At 43.0% G+C, this 23,960-nt stretch overlaps 2 protein-coding genes and 1 pseudogene across 3 annotated transcripts in view; all 3 read right to left on the bottom strand.

Moving 5' to 3' along the window:
- Window positions 1-6,570, bottom strand: part of LOC118393640 (kinesin-like protein KIFC3) — a 64,347-nt gene extending 57,777 nt beyond the window's left edge. For both annotated transcript variants that reach the window (XM_052461942.1, XM_035786511.2), the window contains exon 1: window positions 6,080-6,570. The gene's annotated coding sequence lies outside the window, so the exon portion shown is untranslated. The remainder of the gene's footprint in view (window positions 1-6,079) is intronic.
- Window positions 6,571-9,509: 2,939 nt separating this feature from the next.
- On the bottom strand, window positions 9,510-11,866 carry LOC127906046 (cyclic nucleotide-gated cation channel beta-3-like). The gene is made up of 4 exons (XM_052461941.1): window positions 11,790-11,866; window positions 11,504-11,622; window positions 10,705-10,888; window positions 9,510-10,466 (listed from the first exon to the last, which is right to left on the bottom strand). Exons 1-4 carry the CDS (start codon window positions 11,856-11,858, stop codon window positions 10,293-10,295), a joined length of 546 nt encoding a protein of 181 aa, XP_052317901.1. The 5' UTR covers window positions 11,859-11,866; the 3' UTR covers window positions 9,510-10,292.
- Window positions 11,867-12,040: 174 nt separating this feature from the next.
- Window positions 12,041-22,477, bottom strand: LOC118394123 (cyclic nucleotide-gated cation channel beta-1-like; annotated as a pseudogene).
- Between the last annotated feature and the right edge of the window lie 1,483 nt (window positions 22,478-23,960).

Genomic DNA, 23,960 nt, shown 5'->3' with positions numbered 1-23,960 from the left:
ACCCGGTCGACGCTGGGCCGCCCTATGTGACTCCTAATCACGGCCAGATGTGATACAGCCTGGATTTGAACCAGGGACTGTAGTGATGCCTCTTGCACTTAGATGCAGTGCCTTAACACACACATGGACACAGCAAGGAAAATCAGCAAGGAAAATCAGATATCGGTATCGGCCAAAAATGTAATATCGGTGCATCACTAGTTTACTATGTTACTATGTTGCGATTATATTTTTGTTGAGTATAATAAAAAAGAAAAATACTAACAAGAGAATTCAAATAGGCATCACAATATATAATATATAATAAGAGTCAGAGTAGTAAGAATAAGAGTAGCAGCAGCATATGATGAGTGTAAAAGTGTATGTGTGTGGGTTTTGTTTCAGTGTAATTGAGCATGTATATAGTGCAGGGGTCTAGGACTCATTTTGCATGGGGATCGCACTTGGTCTTCAACAAGGTCCGGAGGGCAGCAATGAAAATGGGTTACATTTGCTTGTTGTCAAAATGTACAAAAGAATTGTCCTCTAGCTATCGTTTTTGGAATTTGAGACACTCACTGTCATTTTAAAAGTATATTGAGTTTGTTCCACCCCCAAAACAAACTTTAATTTATTTACTCAAACCACCCGCAGGCCGTATGTTTGACACCCCTGATATAGTGTAATGTTCTAACCCATGCTCACACTTAAAATAGCCTAGTCATTTTCTTACTGTGTCTTTTAGCCATTAACATGCAGAATGAAGTTAGGCAGTAATCCGCTGTAGCCAACATGGCATGAACATTTCCTCATATAAAATCTACCCCTCTTTCATACACAGTTTAATTGGACCAGATTAGCTACAGCTGAACTGAGGCTCTGCTGTCGTTTCCACATCTTCTCTTGTTCAGAATCTAATCCGATTTAACAGTTGTGTTGAAATGACCATGAGACTAAGTAGGATGAAGTTGTCAGTTTCCCTAGCTCAGGTGTGTCAAACTAATTTTGACACAGGGGCCGCATTCAGTCTTCAATGAGGTCCGGAGGGCCGCATTGAAAATTGGTTGCATTTCCTCACCATCAAAATGTGCAACAAATAAAATAGTACTTAATCCATCGTTTTTGAATTGCAGATGCTCCCTGAAAAAGTATATTTCACAAAAAAAAAAAAACACCCAGGGGCCAGATTGGACCCCCTCGTGGTCAGTTGTGATTCACCTCATAACGAATTGTGGGAAGATAAACTGATCCTAGATCTGTGCCAAAGGGTAACTTCTAACCTGAGAATGGCATCCATGTAGGCTAACCAACATCAGTGCCAAGAGTCCATCTATGTGACAGACACTGCAGCAAACAGCACCACCTACTGGTTATCTGGTAATGTTCACATTCTATAATAATATGCTTCCAATCAGATCAGTTACATAATGCCTGAATGCATGGAGAAGTCACAACATGCCATCCTTTATATGATGAAAGGGAAAAAGTGGTTCACACGCCCCACTCCCTAACCTCATCTCCACTACCGCAGCAAAACAAGTCAAACTGTCCGGGACTTATTTAACAAACAGCCTACAATAGAGCACCAAACCAGAGACTGACTGTGATCCAAACAAACACTATCCTCATGTGTGAGCTCACGCACTTTTGTGCAAACACAGACATGGCACGTTTCGGAACAGATTTCCCTATACAGTGTCTTGGGCAAATATTTTATGGAATACATTGTCTGATGTGTAGCTAGTAGCTACACACACACACACACACACACACCATGTAATTTCCACGAGTAGTCTCTTATTCTCTTTACAGCCTGTGACTCAACCAGCCCATCGTCCGGAAACCACAGACTGTGTGTGTGTCTGCTCTCTGTCTCCACACCCTCCCAGCCTACACTGGTGTCTTGTCCATCTATACCTTGCTTGGGGGACCAGGATTATTATATATCTTTTTAATTATTAACTAGGCAAGTCAGTTAAGAACTAATTCTTATTTACAATGACGGCCTAGGAAGAGGCAAAAGGCCTCCTGCGGGGACGGACAAGAGAGACATCACGACAAGAGAGACAACACAACATAAAGAGAGACCTAAGACAACAACATAGGTACAAACATTATTCGGCACAGACAACAGCAAAGAGTAAAGACAACAAAACATTACACAAAGCAGCCACAACTGTCAGTAAGAGTGTCTATGATTGAGTCTTTGAAAGAAGAGATGGAGATAAAACTGTCCAGTTTGAGTGTTTGTTGCAGCTCATTCCAGTCGCTAGCTGCAGCGAACTGAAAAGAAGAGCGACCCAGGGATGCGTGCACTTTGGGGACCTTTGACAGAATGTGACTGGCAGAACAGGTGTTGTATGTGGAGGATGAGGGCAGCAGTAGATATCTCAGATAGGGGGGAGTGAGGCCTAAGTTCTAGAGGGGGGCAGAATTGTGTCTCCATCTATGGGAGTACAACATAACATATGAACTGTCTAAGCAGTTCCCACAATAACTGTCCGAACAGCTAGAGACTTAGCCGACATGCCCGGACCATCTTCCCTCACATCAACATGAAATTGAATTAAAGCTGCATAATTTCTCAGCTATGCAGGTCTAACAGAGAGGGGTAGGGTCAATTTGTTCAGCTCATGACTCCTGCCTCTGGAATGCCATGCCAGTGATGACACGAGGAGTGGTACTGTCCCTGTACTCCCTGTGCTCTAGTGTTATGTATTTTACAAACACAGCCCCCTCTGGTGCAGTAACAACTGGGAGGGCTTTTAAAAACAGTGGTCTGTCAAAATAAGTCCGCCCCACATTGAGCTATTACATTTTCTAACAGTAAGAGGGGAAGGATGTTACACATACTTAGTTATTCCTGAAGCAAGATTTGTAACAATCAACAGGCTCTCCATTACCCAGCGTGTAGAAAATCTGCTCCGATGTCAAATCAAAATCGCTATCCCTGACACTTGTCTGTATTTTTTTTAAGGATAACTCATAAATTATCTAAAAATATAAGTTTATACATTCATTCATTCATTGGCACGGTCTGTAAAGACGACGAGACACACCCTGGTCTCCCTCAACAAACAGAAATAACTAAATTACATACGTACTAGCTCAGGTGCATCCTGTTTCCGTTGGTCATCCTTGAGATGTTTCTACAACTTCTTTGGAGTCCACCTGTGACAAATTCAATTGATTGGACTTGATTTGGAAAGGCACACACCTGTCTATATAAAGGTCCCACAGTTGACTGTGCATATCAGAGCAAAAACCAAGCAATGAGGTTAAAGGAATTGTCAGTCAAGCTCCGACGAGACAGGATTGTGTCGAGGCACAAATCTGGGGAAGGATACCAAACCATTTCTGCAGCATTGAAGGTACCATACTGGAAGAAGTTTGGAACCACCAAGACTCTTCCTAGAGCTGGCTGTCTGGCCAAGCTGCACAATTGGGGGAGAAGGTCCTTGGTCAGGGAGGTGACTAAGAACCCAGTGGTCACTCTGACAAACCTCCAGATTTCCTTTATTGACATGGGAGAAACTTCCAGAAGGACAACCATCTCGGCAGCACTCCACCAATCAGGCCTTTATGGTAGAGTGGCCAGACTCAAGTCACTCCTCAGTAAAAGGCACGACAGTCTGCGTGGAGTTTGCCAAAAGGCACGTAAAGGACTGACTGAGAAACAAGATTCTCTGGAGGAAACCTGGGACCATCCCTACGGTGAAGCATGTCGGTGGCAGCATCATGCTTTGGGGATGTTTTTCAGCTGCAGGGACTGAGAGACTAGTCAGGATCGAGGCAAAGATGAACAGAGTAAAGTAATATATAATAATAATATAATAATAATATATGCCATTTAGCAGACGCTTTTATCCAAAGCGACTTACAGTCATGTGTGCATACATTCTACGTATGGGTGGTCCCGGGAATCGAACCCACTACCCTGGCGTTACAAGCGCCATGCTCTACCAACTGAGCTACAGAAGGACCATTTTAGATATATCCTTGATGAAAACCAGATACCCGAGAACCACTCCAATTTGCATACCGTCCCAACAGATCCACAGATGAAGCAATCTCAAACGCACTCCACACTGCCCTTTCCCACCTGGACAAAAGGAACACCTATGTGAGAATGTTGTTCATTGAACACTGAGCTGTAGTCAACACCATAGTGCCCACGAAGCTCATCACTAAGCTAAGGACCCTGGGACTAAACACATCCCTCTGCAACTGGATCCTGGACTTCCTGACAGGCTACCCCTAGGTTAAGGGTAGGCAACAACACATTTCCCACACTAATCCTCAAAACTGGGGCCCCTCAGGGGTGTGTACTTAGTCCCCTCCTGTACTCCCAGTTCTCCCATGACTGTGTGGACACAACAGTGGGAGGCCTGATCACTGACAACGATGAGATTGCCAGTTCTCTGACCTCCCTATAGGCTGTGTGGTGCCAGGACAACAACCTTTCCCTCAAACTGACCAAGACAAAGGAGCTGATTGTAGGCCCCCATGATCATCAACAGGGCTGTAGTGGAGCAGTCGAGATTTTCAAGTTCATTGGTGTCCACATCACCAAAGAAGTATCATGGTCCAAACACACCAAGAGTCGTGAAGAAGGCACGACAAATTTTTCCCCCTCAGGACACTGAAAATATTTGGCATGGGTCCCCAGATGCTCAAAAAGTTCTACAGCTGCACCGTCGAGAGCTGTTGCATTACCGCCTGGAATGGAAACTGCTGGGCATCTGACCATAAGGTGCCACAGAGGGTAGTGCAGCCCAGTACATCACTGGTGCCACGCCTCCTGCCATCCAGGACCAATATAATAGGCAATTTCAGAGTTAAGCCCATTCAATTGTCAGAGACTCCAGTCACCCAAGTCATAGACTGCTTTCTCTGCTACCGCACGGCAAGCGGTTCCAGAGCGCCACATCTAGGACCAAAAGGCTTCTTAAAAGAGCTTCTAACCCCAAGCCATAAAACTGCTGAACAATTAATCAAATGGCCACTGGACTACTTACATTGACATTGTTCATTTTTTTACTTTAGTTTATTTGGTCAATATTTTCTTAACTCTTCTTGAACTGCACTTTTGGTTAAGGGCTTGTAAGTAAGAATTTCACAGTAAGGTCTACACTTGCTGTATTCGGCGCGTGTGACAAATAGTTTGATTTGATTTACTTCAGAGCGCTCAAGACCCCAGACTCTACAAAGCTGTTATAAAGGCAAAGGGTGGCTACTTTGAAGAATCTCAAATATATTTTTGGTTACTACATGTTCCATGTGCCATTTCAGTTTGTCTTCACTATTATTCTACAATGTAGAAAATAGTAAAATAAAGAAAAACCCTTGAATGAGTAGGTGTGTCCCAACATTGACTGGTTACTGTATATAAATGTGATTTCAGTATTTTATAAATTAGAGTAAAAAAATGATATACTGATTTTTTTTGTCATTGTGGGGTATTGTGTATAGATCGATAAGGGACAAATACTACTGAATCATTTATAGAAGTAGGCTGTAACAAAATGTGGAAAATGTCAAGGGGTCTGAATACTTTCTGAAGACACCGTGTGTGTAATGTGTGATATATATTTTATACGAGTGGGCGCGAACACACACACACACACACTAATCCCGTGCACTGTCCCACAGCTCAGCACTGAAATGAAAACGCTGGGAACATTTTTGTTTGACAGAAGAGGGAGGCTTTTTGACAAGCGTGGAAACGGCTGGAATGGTGTGAACCACGGCTGTTTCCAGTGAATTGGATGTGCTCCGTTGCCATTTTCTGTAAACACCGAAAACAAAACGAGGCAATTTGATAATGTGGCTTTGGGCTGTAGTCTAGGGCGCCTTGCCAAGTAGCCTAATATTGATAGTCAATATCACTAATTAAACAGCAAGACCACATCAGTGTGCAACTCGCGGTTTGAAAAAATTGTTAATACAAACCAACATTATTTTGACAAGGCAACTACAACTTATTGTGTAAACAAAAACGTGTGTGCAAATTTGACAAACAATTTACTATAAATTGCGAAATGGAAAGCAAACAATGTGCTAGAGGAATGGAAAATAGTGCAAAGTTTGTAACTCTTACCTCTCGGTCCAACACGCGAAACCTCGCCTTGTTATTTTATCCGTAAATTTCCCGAATTGACCAAATAAATCAACATCAAGAGTCTCAATCAAAAAGCGGTTGGACTGTGTTGTGGAGTCCAAAACCCCGAAGTAGCCTATCCAGAGTTCAGTGGAGCAAATATTTCCGTTAAGTTTTTTTTTTTTTTTTTCGGCTACGGCCCAAAGTCAAGTCTCCTCGCGATTTGGAGTGGAATTCACCAGCTGACAGCGCTTCAGAGACTGTGACGTAGGTCAGACATTGTCGCGTTCAAACCAACTCGGAAATCTCAGACTTCTGACTTAAGTGCGTTCAAGAATTCCAAGTCGGGAACTCGGACATCTTTCGAAAGAGCTTCAACTTTCCCAATGACCGAGGTCATGATTTGACCAATGATATTTTCTAGGTCGCAGACGGTTATCTTCTGCCTTGTTCCACCAATCCAGTAAATGTGGATGCGGAGTTAAACTGGAGTAACGCCTTGCTAACGTTCAAAAGCGGAAGTCGTGTCACAGGCTCTCGTTCCATTTAACCTGAAAACCGGAAAATTCGGTTGTTGTGGACTCGCAAATGATATTTGTCAACAGAATATATTTTCCCTCAACTTGTTCCCTCATTGGTCCAAAAAACTACAGCACAATGAATGCATTTTTTTTTTTACTGATCTGTGCTGTGGTTGACTCACGCGAATGTCCTGTTTAGCAGACCAGTCAAAAGCTCAAAACTTAAGCAAAACAGTTGTCACTATGCTCTGAAACGTCTTAATGACCAACCAGTGGTCTTAATGCAAAACATGAGAGCATTAAAGATGTATATCAAATAATCACTTTGTCGCCTTTAGTTTACCACAGCTCTGATCTATAGCGGCTGGCACACTGGCAGTAGGATGCAGGAGGACAATCTCTTTCTCTCTCTTTACCCAATCTTCACTAAGCCAATATTTATTTATTTATTTACAAGCTACTTACATATAATGCATTCACCCGCATACCTATAACAATATTAGGCAAATCATCATCTATAAAACATTCCTCTTCTTCATTGTCAAAAATCAATCTGAATCTAACAAGGGAGCTTACGTATCCAGTTGTATTCAGCATATATTTTAACCAATATATATATATACATATATACAGTTGAAGTCGGAAGTTTACATACACTTAGGTTGTAGTCATTAAAACTTGTTTTTCAACAAGTCGGTTAGGATATCTACTTTGTGCATGACACAAGTGATTATTCCAACAATTATTTACAGACAGATTATTTCACTTATAATTCACTGTATCACAATCCAGTGGGTCAGAAGTTCACATACACTAAATTGACTGTGCCTTTAAACAGCTTGGAAAATTCCAGAAAATGATGTCATGGCTTTAGAAGCTTCTGATAGGCTAATTGACATAATTTCAGTCAATTGGAACTGTACCTGTGGATGTATTTCAAGGCCTACCTTCAAACTTAGTGTCTCTTTGCTTGACATCATGGGAAAATCAAAAGAAATCAGCAAAGACCTCAGAAAAAAAATTGTGGACCTCCACAAGTCTGGTTCATCCTTGGGAGCAATTTCCAAATGCCCAAAGGTACCACGTTCATCTGTACAAACAATAGTACGCAAGTATAAACACCATGGGACAACGCAGCCATCATACCGCTCAGGAAGGAGACACGTTCTGTCTCCTCGAGATGAACGTACTTTGGTGCGATAAGTGCAAATCAATCCCAGAACAACAGCAAAGGACCTTGAGAAGATGCTGGAGGAAACAGGTACAACAGTATCTATATCCACAGTAAAACGAGGTCGATATCGACATAACCTGAAAAGCTGCTCAGCTAGGAAGAAGCCTCTGCTCCAAAACCTCCATAAAAAAGCCAGACAGCGGTTTGCAACTGCACATGGGGACAAATATCGTACTTTTTGGAGAAATGTCCTCTGGTCTGATGAAACAAAAATAGAACTGTTTGGCCATAATGACCATTGTTATTTTTGGAAGAAAAAGGGGGAGGCTTGCAAGCCGAAGAACACCATCTCAACCATGAAGCATGTGGGTGGCAGCATCATGTTGTAGGGATGCTTTGCTGCAGGAGGGACTGGTGCACTTCACAAAATAGATGGCATCCGGGGGTTTGAAAATTATGTGGATATATTGAAGCAACATCAAGACATCAGTCAGGAAGTTAAAGCTTGGTTGCAAATGTGTCTTCCAAATGGACAATGACCCCAAGCATACTTCCAAAGCTGTGGCAAAATGGCTTAAGGACAACAAGTCAAGGTATTGGAGTGGCCATCACAAAGCCCTGACCTCAATCCTATAGAAAATGTGTGGGCAGAACTGAAAACGTGTGTATGAGCAAGGAGGCCTACAAACCTGACTCAGTTACACCACCTCTGTCAGGAGGAATGGGCCAAAATTCACCAAATTTATTGTGGAAGGCTACCCGACGCGTTTGACCCAAGTTAAACAATTTAAAGGCAATACTACCGAATACTAATAGAGTGTATGTAAACTTCTGACCAACTGGGAATATATATATATATATAGCTTTCATTTCCAAAATGGTTCAGTGTGTCTGATACTTTTTCAGTTGAAAAAGACACCAAAAGCACATCCAGTCGACTGAAACATATCCATGTTAAAAACAGTCTCATAAAAACATGAACTATGGGCATGATCCCTGAGCGTTACACTTAAGGGCTGGATTCAATCCGTATCGCGGAAGTATCTAGTAAGATCTGCATTAAAATGTAAAGGTCATTTTTGATTGAGCCGACATATGCAGCATTTACCGTGAATCTAGTATCCGAGAATGCGGGAACATTGCCTTGAAATTGAAAACAAGCTATAACGCAGATCTTCTGCAATTTCCTACTTCTGCGATAGGGATTTAATCTGGCCTTAAATCTTCTAGTAGCACCTAGGCTTCTATGCCATGGTGTTTAAAAATAACCCACTCTGACAACCCACTGTGTCTATGACCTTAGCTCACTGATAGATATGGGAAGGGGTTGTAAAAGTTAAGTTAAAACGTGACTCCTACCACAAGTATGCACACACACCCACAGCCTAAGATGTAGCACAATGTTGGACAGAGGTTAGTTCTGAGGCTTGCTCAGCATTGTTTTATTCCCGCCTTTTTTTATTCTGCCTTTTCCCGTTTGGTTGAGACGGACACAATGCACACTTCCTCTGGCTTTCTGCACCTCTTCCTGCTCAAACACACTCATTTCCACATCTTACACACACACACACACACACACACACACACACACACACACACACACACACACACACACACACACACACACACACACACACACACACACACACACACACACACACACACACACACACACACACCTCGAAACGTAAAATCATTGAAACCCATTTGTGCTCCTGCTGTGTCAGACTGAATGATATGTACCCATTGATTCTTGAAGAATATAACTTAAAAATGTCTCATGAGTTTAGTTCAACTGTCGTACCATTTCACAACCCCAAATATAAGCTTGTTTTACTTCAATGTTTATCAGCAAAGTAAACGTAAACAAACGCTATATGGCCTCAAAAGAAGCATAGCACTACATTTTGATATCATGGATGGTCATTTTTTGACAGTGGTTACATTTCTTCAGCCCCATGCCTCAGCTTTTTACCGAAACGGGGGCGGAAGTACACTTTCTTATTGTTTCAATTGCTAATTGCCACTTTAAGGCACTAAAACGTATTTAACACACACGACATCAGTGAGACCATGAGGGAGTGAGGGACAGAAGGGGTACACAGAATATCCCAGAATATTAAAGGTTAACTCTGTAAAGGGAACTTTTCCGAGGGGGACATATGTCATGTTCACGTCTTGTCGGAAACTCCAAAATTTCCGACTTGCTTACTCATTATAAAAAAGATGGAACCCGAGTTTCCCACTTGGAAAATCAACCAATAGGAAGCTCTATGCAAATAACTTAAGTTAATTTTGTTTCGGAGGTCCAGTTTCTAACATGAAGTGAACGCGGCAATAGAGAGAGAATGTTTTTTTTTAACCATTTCGGTCTGAAATCTCAATGTCAATATATACCAAGAAGAGCATAGAAAAGTAGTGGAGGACCACAACATTTCTTCCCCTTCTCTTTCTGTCTATTTCCTTTTCAGTCTCCTACTTCTTCTCAATCTCCTCCTCTTCATCTCCAGTTTTCTGCTCAACGGACAGGAGCTCCTCGCTTTTGTGACGGCATGTCATGAGGATGAGCATCATGCTGTCGTTCGTCTCGGGAAGCCGCATCTTCGTCATCCTCGACGCGAGGATGTGTAGGGGGGATGGGGGAGCGACGGTGCACCATCGGGGAGGGAGGAGGTATGTGGAGTCCAGAGGACTGGTGGGAGAGGGGGTTGGGGGTGAGAGAGAGAGAGGAGAGAACGAAAATTGATTTGATGTTTAATCCACCCACAGACAGAGAGAGAGAGAGAGAGAGAGAGAGAGAGAGAGAGAGAGAGAGAGAGAGAGAGAGAGAGAGAGAGGGAGGGTGTGAGAAGGGAGAGAAGGGACAGACACAGAGGCAGCTGTTTATGACACTAGGTGTGTGCATGTAAATGCATGCGTGTACTATTTACCTCAGTCTCAGTAGGTTTGTAGCCCTCTTTCAGCTTGGCAAAGGTGCCCTTAATGCCTGCCTGCTCTGTAACCACCAGGGCTGCTTTCAACAGCTTGGGGGTCTCTGGCCTGTCTGGGATCACCTCGGCAGTCTCCTTCACCTCTGCCTTTTCCTCTGGCTTCTTATTCTTAGTCAGCATTTTCCTAGAAAGGGAGAGAGGTAGGGAAAAGTTGTGGTCAGGTCAGTCAGACTGAAGTGAACTGTTTAGATATTTAGGTCTCACTGTGCATATACACTGTGTACATAGATGCATTTTGTGGGCTTGAAACATTTAGGCACACACACACACACACATATACACACACACATATACACACACACACTGCACCGCCCTGTCCTCACTCATGAGGTAAATTGATGCCACGGATGAGTTAGAGTAGGTCATGAGACTGTCTGTTTATCCGGATGTGATTCCCTCTGAACTTCTGCCTGCCTCTCACTTAAACCAATAATAATTCATCAGGAGCTCAAACTCCTCTTAAACGTTGGCCGTGCGTCTGTTCCCCCCGCCCCCTGCCAGCAAGCTGTCCAATTCAAGGACATATATGGGTTATACGCCAAACAAACACTAAACACATGCTTCATGCTTAGGGACACGCTAGAGGCAAGCTAGAGGTATAGCATGCACATTGTTTCACGCATGAGCGCTGAAACAGGTTCATTGGGATTGTGTACAATGTACAGCCCTTAGATATTCCAAAACATGATACTGTATATGAGGAAAAGATTTGGACCAGGGATTAAGGGGGAGCTCTCACCTGATTTCTCCAAACACAGAGCCGGCCCTGATTGTTACAAACACAGTTTTCAAATCAGGTCGTCCCACCACCTGAACCGCCCCCTGCTTGATGATATACATCTCCCTGCCGATCTCACCCTGCCCACATGGGACACACAGCACATTATAGCAGGTCATAGCAAACACGCACAGGTGCAATTAGAGGTATCGTTTACAAAGGGAGAATGGACCATGTGCAAGTGATTTAGGCTAAGCTTGGGGTAAAGCTGTGATGGGAGGGTGAGGGCATCACTCCACAGGCCTACCTTTTTACAGACAAAGTCCCCAGGCAGGTATACCACAGACTCGAGCCTCATCAACATGTCAAATATCATCTGTCTGTCACAGCGGGGGGCAGATATAGAGGCAGGGAATAGAGAGACATGAAAGAGGGAGTTTAGTACAATTGGAGAAATAAAAAAAACACGAGAGAGAGAGAGAAGAAAGAGTACAGTATGTATTATTGAAGATTTGACAAAGATGAGGGCTGCAATGTCTGAGTGTCTGCATTAGACTCCTAACCTCCCCTTACCTGAAACAGGGCCACTTTATTGACAATGTAGTAGTGAACATCCACAGCCATGTCCACCCTCATCTTATCTGGCAGCTGGATCAACAGCTCCTGCTCCTCTGTAGGGAGAGAGAGAGACAGCGAGAGAGAGATAAAGGTAAGGAGGGAGACAGATGGACAGAGAGAAGGAGAGAGATAGGGGGATGGTGAGTGAGCAGCTAGGCCCATAACAGAAACAGCCTCTTTGTAACGTTTTCACATGCAGCACTTTCACAACATTTAGCCAATGTTCCTCACCCAGCATGCCCTGTATCTTCCAGGTGTAGTCGTGCCAGGTCTTCACTCGGTTCTGGACCTCTTTGGGGATGTGGTAGGAGGTCATGTACTTGATGATGTTGTCCATGCAGGCCCGGTAGTAGTTCTGTCCTGCTGTGGCAGCCCCCGCCACATCTCTCATCTGGTACAACAGCAGAACAACAGGCCTTATGTTCAGTAGGCATGAAACGGAAGAAAATGCTCAGAAACAAGAACATACCAGCCATCAAGAAACGCCTTTTTTTTTTCATTTTCTGTTGAAAAAAGTTTTGCTACAGCGTGCCTTAATGAACCTACCTGACCCATCCTGATGGAGAAAGCAAAGACACCAACAAAGTAGTTGACGAGCTGGAATGTGATCTCGAACACGGTGGTGGGGTCCGGGAGACCACCGATTGTGATCACGGTCTTTACAGCAAAGTAGTAACACCGGATATAACTGGGCACACAGACAGACAGAGGTAGAGTATACACACAGATGTCAGACAAATACATGCACACACACATCTGGGATAAATACACATTTTAAAGGAGATAGCAGAAGAGGACTTTGAAAAAGCTGTTTTGTATTGTGGTAATGTGGTTGGAATGAGGTTTTTGGCTGTTTAGTGACTGTGTAGCGGTATTCTCCTCACCTGTTCCCTCTGCCGTCGTAGACCCACTTAGTGGACCCCAGCCCCTCATAGTCAGAACCCCAATAGAACAGACAGGTGTTGAGGTGGAGAGAATACAACAATTAGGAAGTGGTCAGGATCCCTCTGAGAGGGGGAGAGAGCGAGAGGAGGGGGAATGAGAAAAAGTTATTTGAGCTCAGTAAGGGCTACAGCACCCTCTGCTGGCTAAATATGCATATTGTGTTTTGAGTGTGTTGGCTTAGTTTTCTCTGCTGAGTGTTTACGTGCTGAGAGAATGTCCTGTGTAGAGTATGTATGTGTGGTTGATGATCAAAATGTGTTCTATGTGTCCCTCTCTGGTACCTGTAGATGTAGGCTTTCTTCATGACTGCTTCCAAACGGTCGCTGAACTCAAAGAAAGCCATGTACTGAAACAGAGAGAGAGAGACAACAGAGAGGCATCAATAATCAAACACTAATCACTAAGATCTAAGCACTACAAAGAATGTATGTGTATGTGTGTGTACCTTCAGTAGGCGGGGGAATCTGAGGAGGGAGTTAACTCCAGTAAAGTTGTAAAATATCTCCATGGGGAACATACTGATTACAATCCATCTGAAAGACAAATAATTCTATAACAAACCAACACTCCTCACGTCCATCTTAGAAATATAGAGTTACTTATCTACTAGCCTAGTCAACAAGGAGAAACAGTGGAGCTTCAGCCTCACCTTGAATTCGCTCTGTTGTCATGTAGCTGTCTCTCGTGTCCTTTTTGTCACTCTGTAGGAAAATAGAAGAAATTAGAACATAATTGTGTTCCTTGTATTTATAAATATGTACATGTATGTGTGTTTTAGATTTTTTTGGGGGACTCTGTGTGTATGACTGTCTGTGTTGGCATACGTTTTCTAGTAATACTTGCCATAGAGGGCCTGTTTGTGTGAGGGCCTGTTTGTGTATATGTGAATCTCTGCATACGCATGTGCATATGTGGTTGCCTACAGGATACACAAGTATCCAGATCCCCTTACCACAATATCTCCTCTGCGTACAAACTCCAGGCGGGGCTGAAAGACCAGGATGTCGTTGATGTAAACAAGGTCACAGGTGTAGTCCATTAACAGCCACCAGTAGATGTTGTCTGCAGTCTGGTAGAGGAAGACCCGGCGCACAGGGATCAGCCACACGTTCCAGTTCCACGCCATCATCACAAAGAACAGCCACACCACGTAGACCAGGTCTACAGGGAGACAATAGGCACAAACAGAGCAGAGCAGAGTCAACTACAACGTGAATATAAAAACTCAGAGGGGGATAAAAGGCATATTATGATTTCATTACATTAGTATCAGGGCCGAAGATCAGGTTGGTAAAGATAGTTCATATTTTATTGTCAAGATCCAGTTGTGATATGAGACTGTAACAGGCGCACTCATTCGCCAGTTGGTCATGTCGGGAAAAGTATTGTGTTGTATAGGAATGTATAATGGTACAGGGGTATATGGTAGTCAAGGTCACAGGTGTAGTCCATTAACAGTATCCTGGATACTGATTGGCTGAAAGCCGTGCTATATTATATTGTATTCCACGGGTATGACGGCAAATTATTTGTTTACCGTTCTAATTATGTTCATAATTGCGAAAAGGCACTTCTTGGGTTTGTAGCATATGGCTAATATACCACGGCTAAGGGCTGTATGCAGGCAATCTGCGTTGCGTCGTGCCTAAGAACAGTCCTTAAATGTGGTATATTGGCAATACACCACACCCCCTAGTGCCTCATTGCTTAAATAAAAAAATACTTGTTCATTGTATAATTACAGTGCCTTGCGAAAGTATTCTGCCCCCTTGGCATTTTTCCTATTTTGTTTCCTTTCAAACTGGAATTAAAATAGATTTTGTGGGGGTTTGTATCATTTGATTTACACAACATGCCTACCACTTTGAAGATGCAAAACATATTTTTTATTGTGAAACAAACAAGAAATAAGACAAAAAAATCGAAAACTTGAGCATGCATAACTATTCACCCCCCAAAAGTCAATACTTTGTAGAGACACAATTTGCAGCAATAACAGCTACAAGTCTCTTGGGATATGTCTCTATAAGCTTGGCACATGTAGCCACTGGGATTTTTGCCCATTCTTCAAGGCAAAACTCCCAGTCCCTGCCGATGAAAAACATCTCCACACCACCATGCTTCACTGTGGGGATGCTGTTCTCGGGGTGATGAGAGGTGTTGGGTTTGTGCCAGACATAGTGCTTGCCTTGATGGCCAAAAAGCTCAATTTCAGTCTCATCTGACCAGAGTACCTTCTTCCATATGTTTGGGGAGTCTCCCACATGCCTTTTGGCGAACACAAAACATGTTTGTTATTTTTGTCTTTAAGCTATGGCTTTTTTTCTGCCCACCTCCATAAAGCCCAGCTCTGTAGAGTGTACGGCTTAATGTGGTCCGATAGACAGATACTCCTATCTCCCCTGTGGAGCTTTGCAGCTCCTTCAGGGTTATCTTTGGTCTCTTTGTTGCCTCTCTGATTAATGCCCTCCTTGCCTGGTCCGTGAGTTTTGGTGGGCGGCTCTCTCTTGGCAGGTTTGTTGTGGTGCCATATTCTTAAATTTTTTTAATGATGGATTTAATGGTGCTCAGTAGGATGTTAAATGTTTCTGATATTTTTCATAACCCATCCCTGATCTGTACTTCTCCACAACTTTGTCCCTGTCCTGTTTAGAGAGCTCCTTGGTCGTCATGGTGCCGCTGGCTGGGTTAGTGGTGTTGCAGACGCTGGGGCCTTCCAGAACAGGTGTATATATACTGAGATCATGTGACCGTTCATGTGACACTTAGATTGCACACAGGTGAACTTTATTTAATGAATTATGTGACTTCTGAAGGTAATTGGTTGCAGCAGATCTTATTTAGGGGCTTCGTAGCAAAGGGGGTGAATACATATGCATGCACCACTTTCCTTTGTAATTCTATTTTTATTTTTTTTAACAAGTTATTTTTTTCATTTCACTACACCATTCTGGACTATTTTGTGAATGTCCATTACATGACATTTAAATTACAGGTTGTAATGCAACAAAATATGAAAAATGGCAAGGGGGGTGAATACTTTTGCAAGGCACTGCAACTTTAAACATCAAATCAAATCAAATTTATTTATATAGCCCTTCGTACATCCGCTGATATCTCAAAGTGCTGTACAGAAACCCAGCCTAAAACCCCAAACAGCAAGCAATGCAGGCGTAGAAGCACGGTGGCTAGGAAAAACTCCCTAGAAAGGCCAAAACCTAGGAAGAAACCTAGAGAGGAACCAGGCTGTGTGGGGTGGCCAGTCCTCTTCTGGCTGTGCCGGGTGGAGATTATAACAGAACATGGCCAAGATGTTCAAATGTTCATAAATGACCAGCATGGTCGAATAATAATAAGGCAGAACAGTTGAAACTGGAGCAGCAGCACAGTCAGGTGGACTGGGGACAGCAAGGAGTCATCATGTCAGGTAGTCCTGGGAGCACGGTCCTAGGGCTCAGGTCCTCCGAGAGAGAGAAAGAAAGAGAGAATTAGAGAGAGCATATGTGGGGTGGCCAGTCCTCTTCTGGCTGTGCCGGGTGGAGATTATAACAGAACATGGCCAAGATGTTCAAATGTTCATAAATGACCAGCATGGTCGAATAATAGTAAGGCAGAACAGTTGAAACAGAACAGTTGAAACATCTGCTATCTGAGCAGCTAACCGATCGCTGCAGCTGTACATAGTCCATTGGTGTATATAGCCCACCCAATTTACCTACCTCATCCCCATACTGTTTTTATTTATTTACTTTTCTGCTCTTTTGCACACCAGTATCTCTACCTGCACATGCCCATTTGATCATGTATCACTCCAGTGTTAATCTGCTAAATTGTAGTTATTCACCTACCTCCTCATGCCTTTTGCACACAATGTATATAGACTCTTTAAAAAAAAATTATACTGTGATATTGACTTGTTAATTGTTTACTCCATGTGTAACTCTGTGTTGTTGTCTGTTCACACTGCTATGCTTTATCTTGGCCAGGTCGCAGTTGTAAATGAGAACTTGTTCTCAACTAGCCTACCTGCTTAAATAAAGGTGAAATAAAAAATAAAAAAATAAAATAAATAAATGTTGATAACCAGTTTATAATAGCAGTAATGCACCTCAGTCATTTGTGGTATATGGCCAATATACCACGGCTAAGGGGTGTACCAAGGCACTCATTGCGATGAGCATAAGAACAGCCCTTTGCCGTGGAATATTGGCCATACACAGTAACACACCTCCTCGGGCCTGAGTGCTTAAGTATAATATGTTATAACTCACCAGTATAGATGCTGGATGGGAAACGATAGTCCACTATGGGTTGAAGCCAACTAGGAAGTGGGAGCATTTTGTGAAGTTTGAGGATTTTGATACAAGTCCCAGTACTCCTCCGCCTCTTCCTCCTCCACCGGGCCTGGGATGTCCTTCATATCCTGTTCTGGGGGCAGGGGAGGAGGGGGTGCCTTGGCTGGGGCTGGGAGTCAAAAGTTATAGGTTATGTGAAAAAGGATGTGGGTCAGGCTTGCATTTGTGTATTTTAGAAAATCGTATGGCAATTGTCTATTTTGCTTGTTTTAAGGTCAAGGGTCAGGGTCACAAGTTAAAGGTCATGTTTAGTGGTAACCTACAGGCTTGGGGGCTGTCTTCCTCAGAGTCATCAGGGTCCATCAGTTTTTCCTTCTTGTGGACCGTCCTCGCCTTAAACAACTTGACCAATGTAGTCACTCCCTCTTGGATATTCACACTGCCATAGCTGGCCACTGATGCTGGACGATCCCTGCAGTATATGCCATCATCAGTGAGTGAGCGAGTGTGTGTGTGTGCAAGTGTAAATGCGTGTTTGCATCACAGGAGTTTGGTGGCACCTTAATTGGGGAGGACGGGGCTCATAGTAATGGTATCAAATACATCAAATGCGTGGCTTCCATAACGAGGGGTGGCAGGTAGCCTAGTGGTTAGAGTGTTGGTCCAGTGAACTGCAAGATTGGTGGATTGAATCCCTGAGCTGACAAGGTAAAAATTGTTCTGCCCCTGAACAAGGTAATTAACCCACTGTTCCTAGGCTGTCATTGTAAATAATAATTTGTTCTTAACTGACTTGCCTAGTTAAATAAAGATGCAAATATATATGATTGATTCCAGCCATTGTTAAGAGCTGTCCTCTGCTCAGCAGCCTCCACTGGTTTTGCATGCATGTTGTGCATTTGCCTGTGTGGCATCACTCACTCATCTTCCACAGTCAGGAGGCCGGTCTGCATCTCCAAATCATCAACAACACAAACATCATCCTCTTCAGCACTTCTCTCTTCTACCAGGAGGAGCAAAGCCCCTGAGGGGAAGGCGAAACAAGGTTAGGCAATAGGAGACAAAGACAAAAGGGCAGAATAGCTGCACAAACAAAGCTGCCATAACTTACTCTGTAGCCACAGCTTTGCTGAATGTGTGAGAAAAAGAAAGAGAGTAATATTAGGGTCATCCTAGGAAAATCACTACAGAGCAAGTCTGTGCAGCTAGACTCAGCAAAAAAAGAAACGTCCCTTTTTCAGGACACTGTCTTTCAAATATAATTTGTAAAAATCAAAATAACTTCACAGATCTTCATTGTAAAGGGTTTAAACACGGTTTCCTATGCTTGCTCAATGAACTATAAACAATTAATGAACAAGCACCTGTGGAACGGTCGTCACGACACTAACAGCTTACAGACGGTATGCAATTAAGGTCACAGTTATGAAAATGTAGGACACTAAAAGAGGCCTTTCTACTGACTCTGGAAAACACACAAAAGAAACATTCCAGAACTCTCTGAGGAATCCCTGACAGATTATTCTAGAACTGTAGAAAAGTCACTCAAGAGCGTTCTGTTGATACACACCAACAACCCAGAACTATCAGATTACAAATTCTAGAAACAACACTTGAAAGTGTTCTAGAACTTTTGTAGGAAGACGAAGACATTATAGAAACCAAGGGGTTTTCTTAGCCCAGGGATAACTTGGGTACAACAGTAACGAGGCTATTATCAATTAACAGGTGACTTCTTCATGAGGCTGGTTGGGAGATCGCCATGGGTGTCCAGAGCGGGGGGGACGACGACGACTGTGTTTTGATTTGTTTGGCACTTTTTTGGTTGCTACATGATTCCATATTTGTTATTTCATAGTTTTGATGTCTTCCCTATTATTCTATAATGTAGAAAACGTTAAAAAAAAATAAAGAGGCTATTGTCATTGATGTGGCACAACACGACACAGCATTGCACGACCCAGAACAGAACAGCACGGCACAGGACATTTCGCCCTTTAGAGGGTTCGGTTCACCTTAGCAGTGGGTGGATGGCTGCTGCTCTTCCCGATGAAGCAGGGGGGAATGTAGAGAGCATGATGGGAGAGATGTGGAGGTCGGGGGTCAAGGGGTGAGGATGGGGTCTGGATGGGGTCGGGAAGTCTCAGGATAGGTGAAACTTGATTTGGTGCTCTGAGGAGAAGGGTGATCTAATTTGACACTCATTTTATGAATCTAACTCCAGGTCTGCAGGGAGGGGAAGGCGTTGGAACAGAGGAAGGGAGTGCTACTCCTTGGAGGCATCCGCCTGGGGTTGGGGTTGGGACACTGTGTTTGGGTTAAGTCTGTTGAGGATAATTTGGCAGTACTGTTGTGCCTGCTTGGGTAGCTTGGATATGTCATGTTTTAGCAGGGTTAGCTTTTCTGTCAGGGCGAGCATGGATAGTTTTGGAGGGGTCAGGTTGTCATAGCATAGCAACTGGGTGAGACTGTCGAGGCACTGGCAGACGTGGGGTATATGCACAAGCAGGCTCTTGATTGGAGAGCAACTGGAGGGCACTGGGTGGAGACACCGTCAGACAGCCAATCAGATCAAAACAATCGAGCAAAACTGGAAGTCATGATAAGATCGAAAATGTTAGAGTAGTAGTTATTAGTAGTAGTTTTAATGTCTGGTAGTTGTGCCGTTATATAAACTATAAATACAAAAGTATGTGGCCACCCTTTCAAATTATTCGATTCGGCTCTTTCAGCCATACCCGTTGTTGACAGGTGTATAAAATCAAGCACACAGCCATGTCATTTTAAGATTCATAGACAAACATTGGCATTAGAATGGCCTTAATAAAGAGCTTAGTGACCTTCAACGTGGCACCATCATACAGTAGGATGTCACCTTTCCAACAATTCAGTTCGTCAGATTTCTGCCCTGCTCGAGCTGCCCCGGTCAACTGTCAACTATTATGAAATGGAAATGTCTAGGAGCAATAACAGCTCAACCGCAAAGTTTTAGGCAACACAAGCTCTGTGAGCTTCGGTTGCAACACTCACTACCGAGTTCCAAACGGCCTCTGGAAGCAACGTCAGCACAGGAGAACTGTTCGTCGGGAGCTTAATGAATTGGGTTTCCATGGCCGAGCAGCCTCACACAAGCCTAATATCACCATGTGCAATGCCAAGCATCGCCTGGAGTGGTGTAAAGCTCACCGCCATTGGACTCCGTAGCAGTGGAAATGCGTTCTCTGGAGTGATGTATCACGCTTCACCATCTGGCATGCCAGGAGAACGCTACCTGCCCCAATGCATAGTGCCAACTGTAAAGTTTGGTGGAGGAGGAATAATGGTTTGGGCTGTTTTTCATTGTTCGAGCTTAGTTCCGGTGAAGACAATTTTTTGCGCTACAGCATACAATGACATTCTATACGATTCTTTGCTTCCAACAATGTGGCAACATTTTTGGGAAGGCTTTTTCCTGTTTCAGCATGACATTGCCCCCGTGCACAAAGCGAAGTCAATACAGAAATTATTTGTTGAGATTGGTGTGGAAGAACTTGACAGGCATGTACAGAGTCCTGACCTCAACCCCATCGAATACCTTTGGAATAAATTACAACGCAGACTGTGAGCCAGACCTAATCGCCCAACATCAGTGCCCGACCTCACTAATGCTCTTGTGGCTAAATGGAAGCAAGTCCCTGCAGCAATGTTCCAACATCTAGTGGAAATCTGGGGTTGAGGTCAAGCCCCATATACTAGTCACTACTGCGACCTGTATGCTCTCGTTGGCTGGCCCTCGATACATATTTGTTGTCAGACCCACTGGCTCCAGGTCATCTATAAGTCTTTTCTAGGTAAAGCCCTGCCTTATCTCAGCTCACTGGTCACCATAGCAACACCCACCCATAGCACAGACTCGAGCAGGTATATTTCACTGCTCATCCACAAAGCCAACACCCCATTTGGCTGCCTTTCCTTCCAGTTCTCTGCTGCCAATGACTGGAAAGAATTGCAAAAATCACTGAAGCTGGAGACTTCTATCTCCCTCTCTAACTTTAAGCATCAGCTGTCAGAGCAGCTTACCAATCACTGTACCTGTACACAGCCCATCTGTAAATAGTACACCCAACTACGTCATCCCCATATTGTTATTTTTTTGGTTGTTGCTCTTTTGCACCCCAGTATCTCTTCTTGCACATCATCATCTGCACATCTATCACTCCAGTGTTAATGCTAAATTGTAATTATTTTGCCACTATGGCCTATTTATTGCCTTACCTCCATAATCGTACTACATCATACTACAATTGTACACACTGAACATAGATTTTTCTATTGTGTTATTGACTGTACGTTTGTTTAGCCCATGTGTAACTCTGTGTTGTTGTTTTTGTCGCACTGCTTTGCTTTATCTTGGCCAGGTAGCAGTTGTAAATGAGAACTTGTTCTCAACTGGCCTACCTGGATAAATAAAGGTGAAATAAAATAAATAAATAACAAGCCTTCCCAGAAGAGTCGAGACTTATAGCAGCAAAGGGGAGACCAACTCCATATTAGTGGCCATGATTTTTGGAATGAGATGTTCGATGAGCAGGTGTCCATAAACGTTTGTCCATGTAGCATATGTGCACTACTGTTCAGCATTGATGAATATTCTCATATTACATGAAGCAGGAAGACTCACCTTCACACCCTCCTTCGTTGACACCTTCCTCTTCCTGTAATGAGAGCAGTGAACAGATAAAAACTATTCTCCAAAGTAATAGCATTGGTAACACACATGTAACTACAGTGTAATAACAAGGTTACCTGTTGACAGTTAAAATGTTCCCTACCTGAGGAGTGGCAGTAGGCGGAGCCTTCTGGGTGGCTGGTTCTGGCTGGTCGGTCAATGCTGGGGCCTATGTCGCTGGGGGAGACTGTTTCTTTGTCGGTTCTGGCTCTGGTTCTGGCTCTGGTTCAGGGGAAGACTCTCTGGGGGTAGACACTGGGAGGCTTGGATCGACTGGCTCTGCCTCTGCCTTAACCTCGGGCAACACCTCAGCTGGACATACATCCACCAGGCACCTGGAGAGGGAGTGTGGTCCAATCAGTGCAGCTTTACTGTGTGAGATAGCCAATAGGAGTAGCGTTAAAACACTGAGAGAACCTATCAATACAGTCTTAGTGCTGGAAGTGAAGCAGAGAAAATAATCAGGACAAACACATCCACCTAGCTCTGGTTCAGGGCGTTAGAGCTGCTTGCTAGAAGGATCAGCGTTAACATAGGCATATGCACTCTGGGCATCCAGAGTAAGAAAATGTCTCACAATTGCAGATAATTAATTCTCCACTGGTAAGGAAATGATTTATATCTGTCACTGAAACAGATACAGCCATAACTCAACAACAATGTCGACAGATTGTTCCCTGTTACACAACTCACTCTGAACCCATTGGAAAATCTCTCTGAAGTTCTCTAAAGCCTATGTGGTCTCCTTCTTCAGTGACGGTTTGCCACTTAATTGTAAATTAAGTGTAATATACAGTGCGCGGTCTCACCTTCACAACAAATAATCCTCAACTCTAAATCCTGGAGATTAACGGTTGGTTTGGAGGAAAAACGTCTGAGTTTGATATGAACTATGACTGCCAAGACAATCATAAACTCAGGATAAATTGTCAAGACAACCATCGACAACAAGATGAGACAGATACGAATGGAAGGATTTAGAACAATGTTGCCATAGCAGCATTGAATTATCAAGATAATATTTGTCAATCGGGAGTGTGAGGATGGATACTGGGGAGAGCATTATACTTCCGTGTTGTTTTTGAATTGGTCTGTTTGACATTGGGTTAGATCTCAACTATGTTTACATGAATGAAACAATTGTTTTGTGTAGAAAAAAAGGACAAAATTAAACATATCCCAGACTAGTCATCCTTAGCCTCGCTGTCGACCCTCCAATGAGAATCCAGTATCTGGCTCGCGAGACTAAGTCATTCTTAATGGTCTAAATTTGATTTTAGAACCTACCTTTTCAGGTTCGCTCTGATTCAATGAGGGATTGGTGGCACAAGACAATACAAGAGACATGTCCGACTGAAGCTGTAATAGTGTAAACAATATTGTACATACAGTGCCTTCAGAAAGTATTCACACCCCTTGACTTTTTCAATTTATTTTGTGTTACAGCCTGAATTCAAAATATATTAAATGAGATTTTGTGTCACTGGCCTAAACACAATACCCCATAATGTCAAAGTGGAATTATGTTTTAAATTTTTTTTTATTTTTTACAAATTAATAAAAAATGAAAAGCTGAAATGTCTAGCGACAATAACAGTATAACCTGTTTGTTAACTAATTTCAGGAGTAAAACATTTCTACTAAGCTAACATATGGAATATATTTTGAATCTTAGGACCCCTTCATATAAATATATATATTTTATTACAAATTATTTGAAAAAATATTGAATTTGGCCTTTACTACTATAGCTCATAGAAAAGCATTGAATACACATTCATAAATGGCAAAAAAGATAGTAATTTTTTTATGATAATGGATAAGGTTTTGAAGTGTCTGTCCTACATCTAGGAGATATAAGAAAGCTCAGGAAATATTTAATATTTTTGGGATACATATACTGTATAACAGC

This window comes from Oncorhynchus keta, chromosome 14 (genome assembly GCF_023373465.1).
Source record: "Oncorhynchus keta strain PuntledgeMale-10-30-2019 chromosome 14, Oket_V2, whole genome shotgun sequence".
Lineage (NCBI taxonomy): Eukaryota > Metazoa > Chordata > Actinopteri > Salmoniformes > Salmonidae > Oncorhynchus > Oncorhynchus keta.
Note: the sequence above shows the minus strand (reverse complement) of the source record. Positions and strands in the feature narration are given on the sequence as shown.

What these genes read in the sequence shown, in the direction of transcription:
- LOC127906046 (XM_052461941.1), bottom strand. Translation starts at nt 11,858, where the DNA reads ATGATATTTGACATGTTGATGAGGCTCGAGTCTGTGGTATACCTGCCT. An exon ending in GGGACTTTGTCTGTAAAAAG is followed by an intron (nt 11,623 to 11,789) that starts GTAGGCCTGTGG and finishes CCATGTGGGCAG; the next exon opens with GGTGAGATCGGCAGGGAGAT. An exon ending in ACAAACCTACTGAGACTGAG is followed by an intron (nt 10,467 to 10,704) that starts GTAAATAGTACA and finishes CTCTCCCACCAG; the next exon opens with TCCTCTGGACTCCACATACC.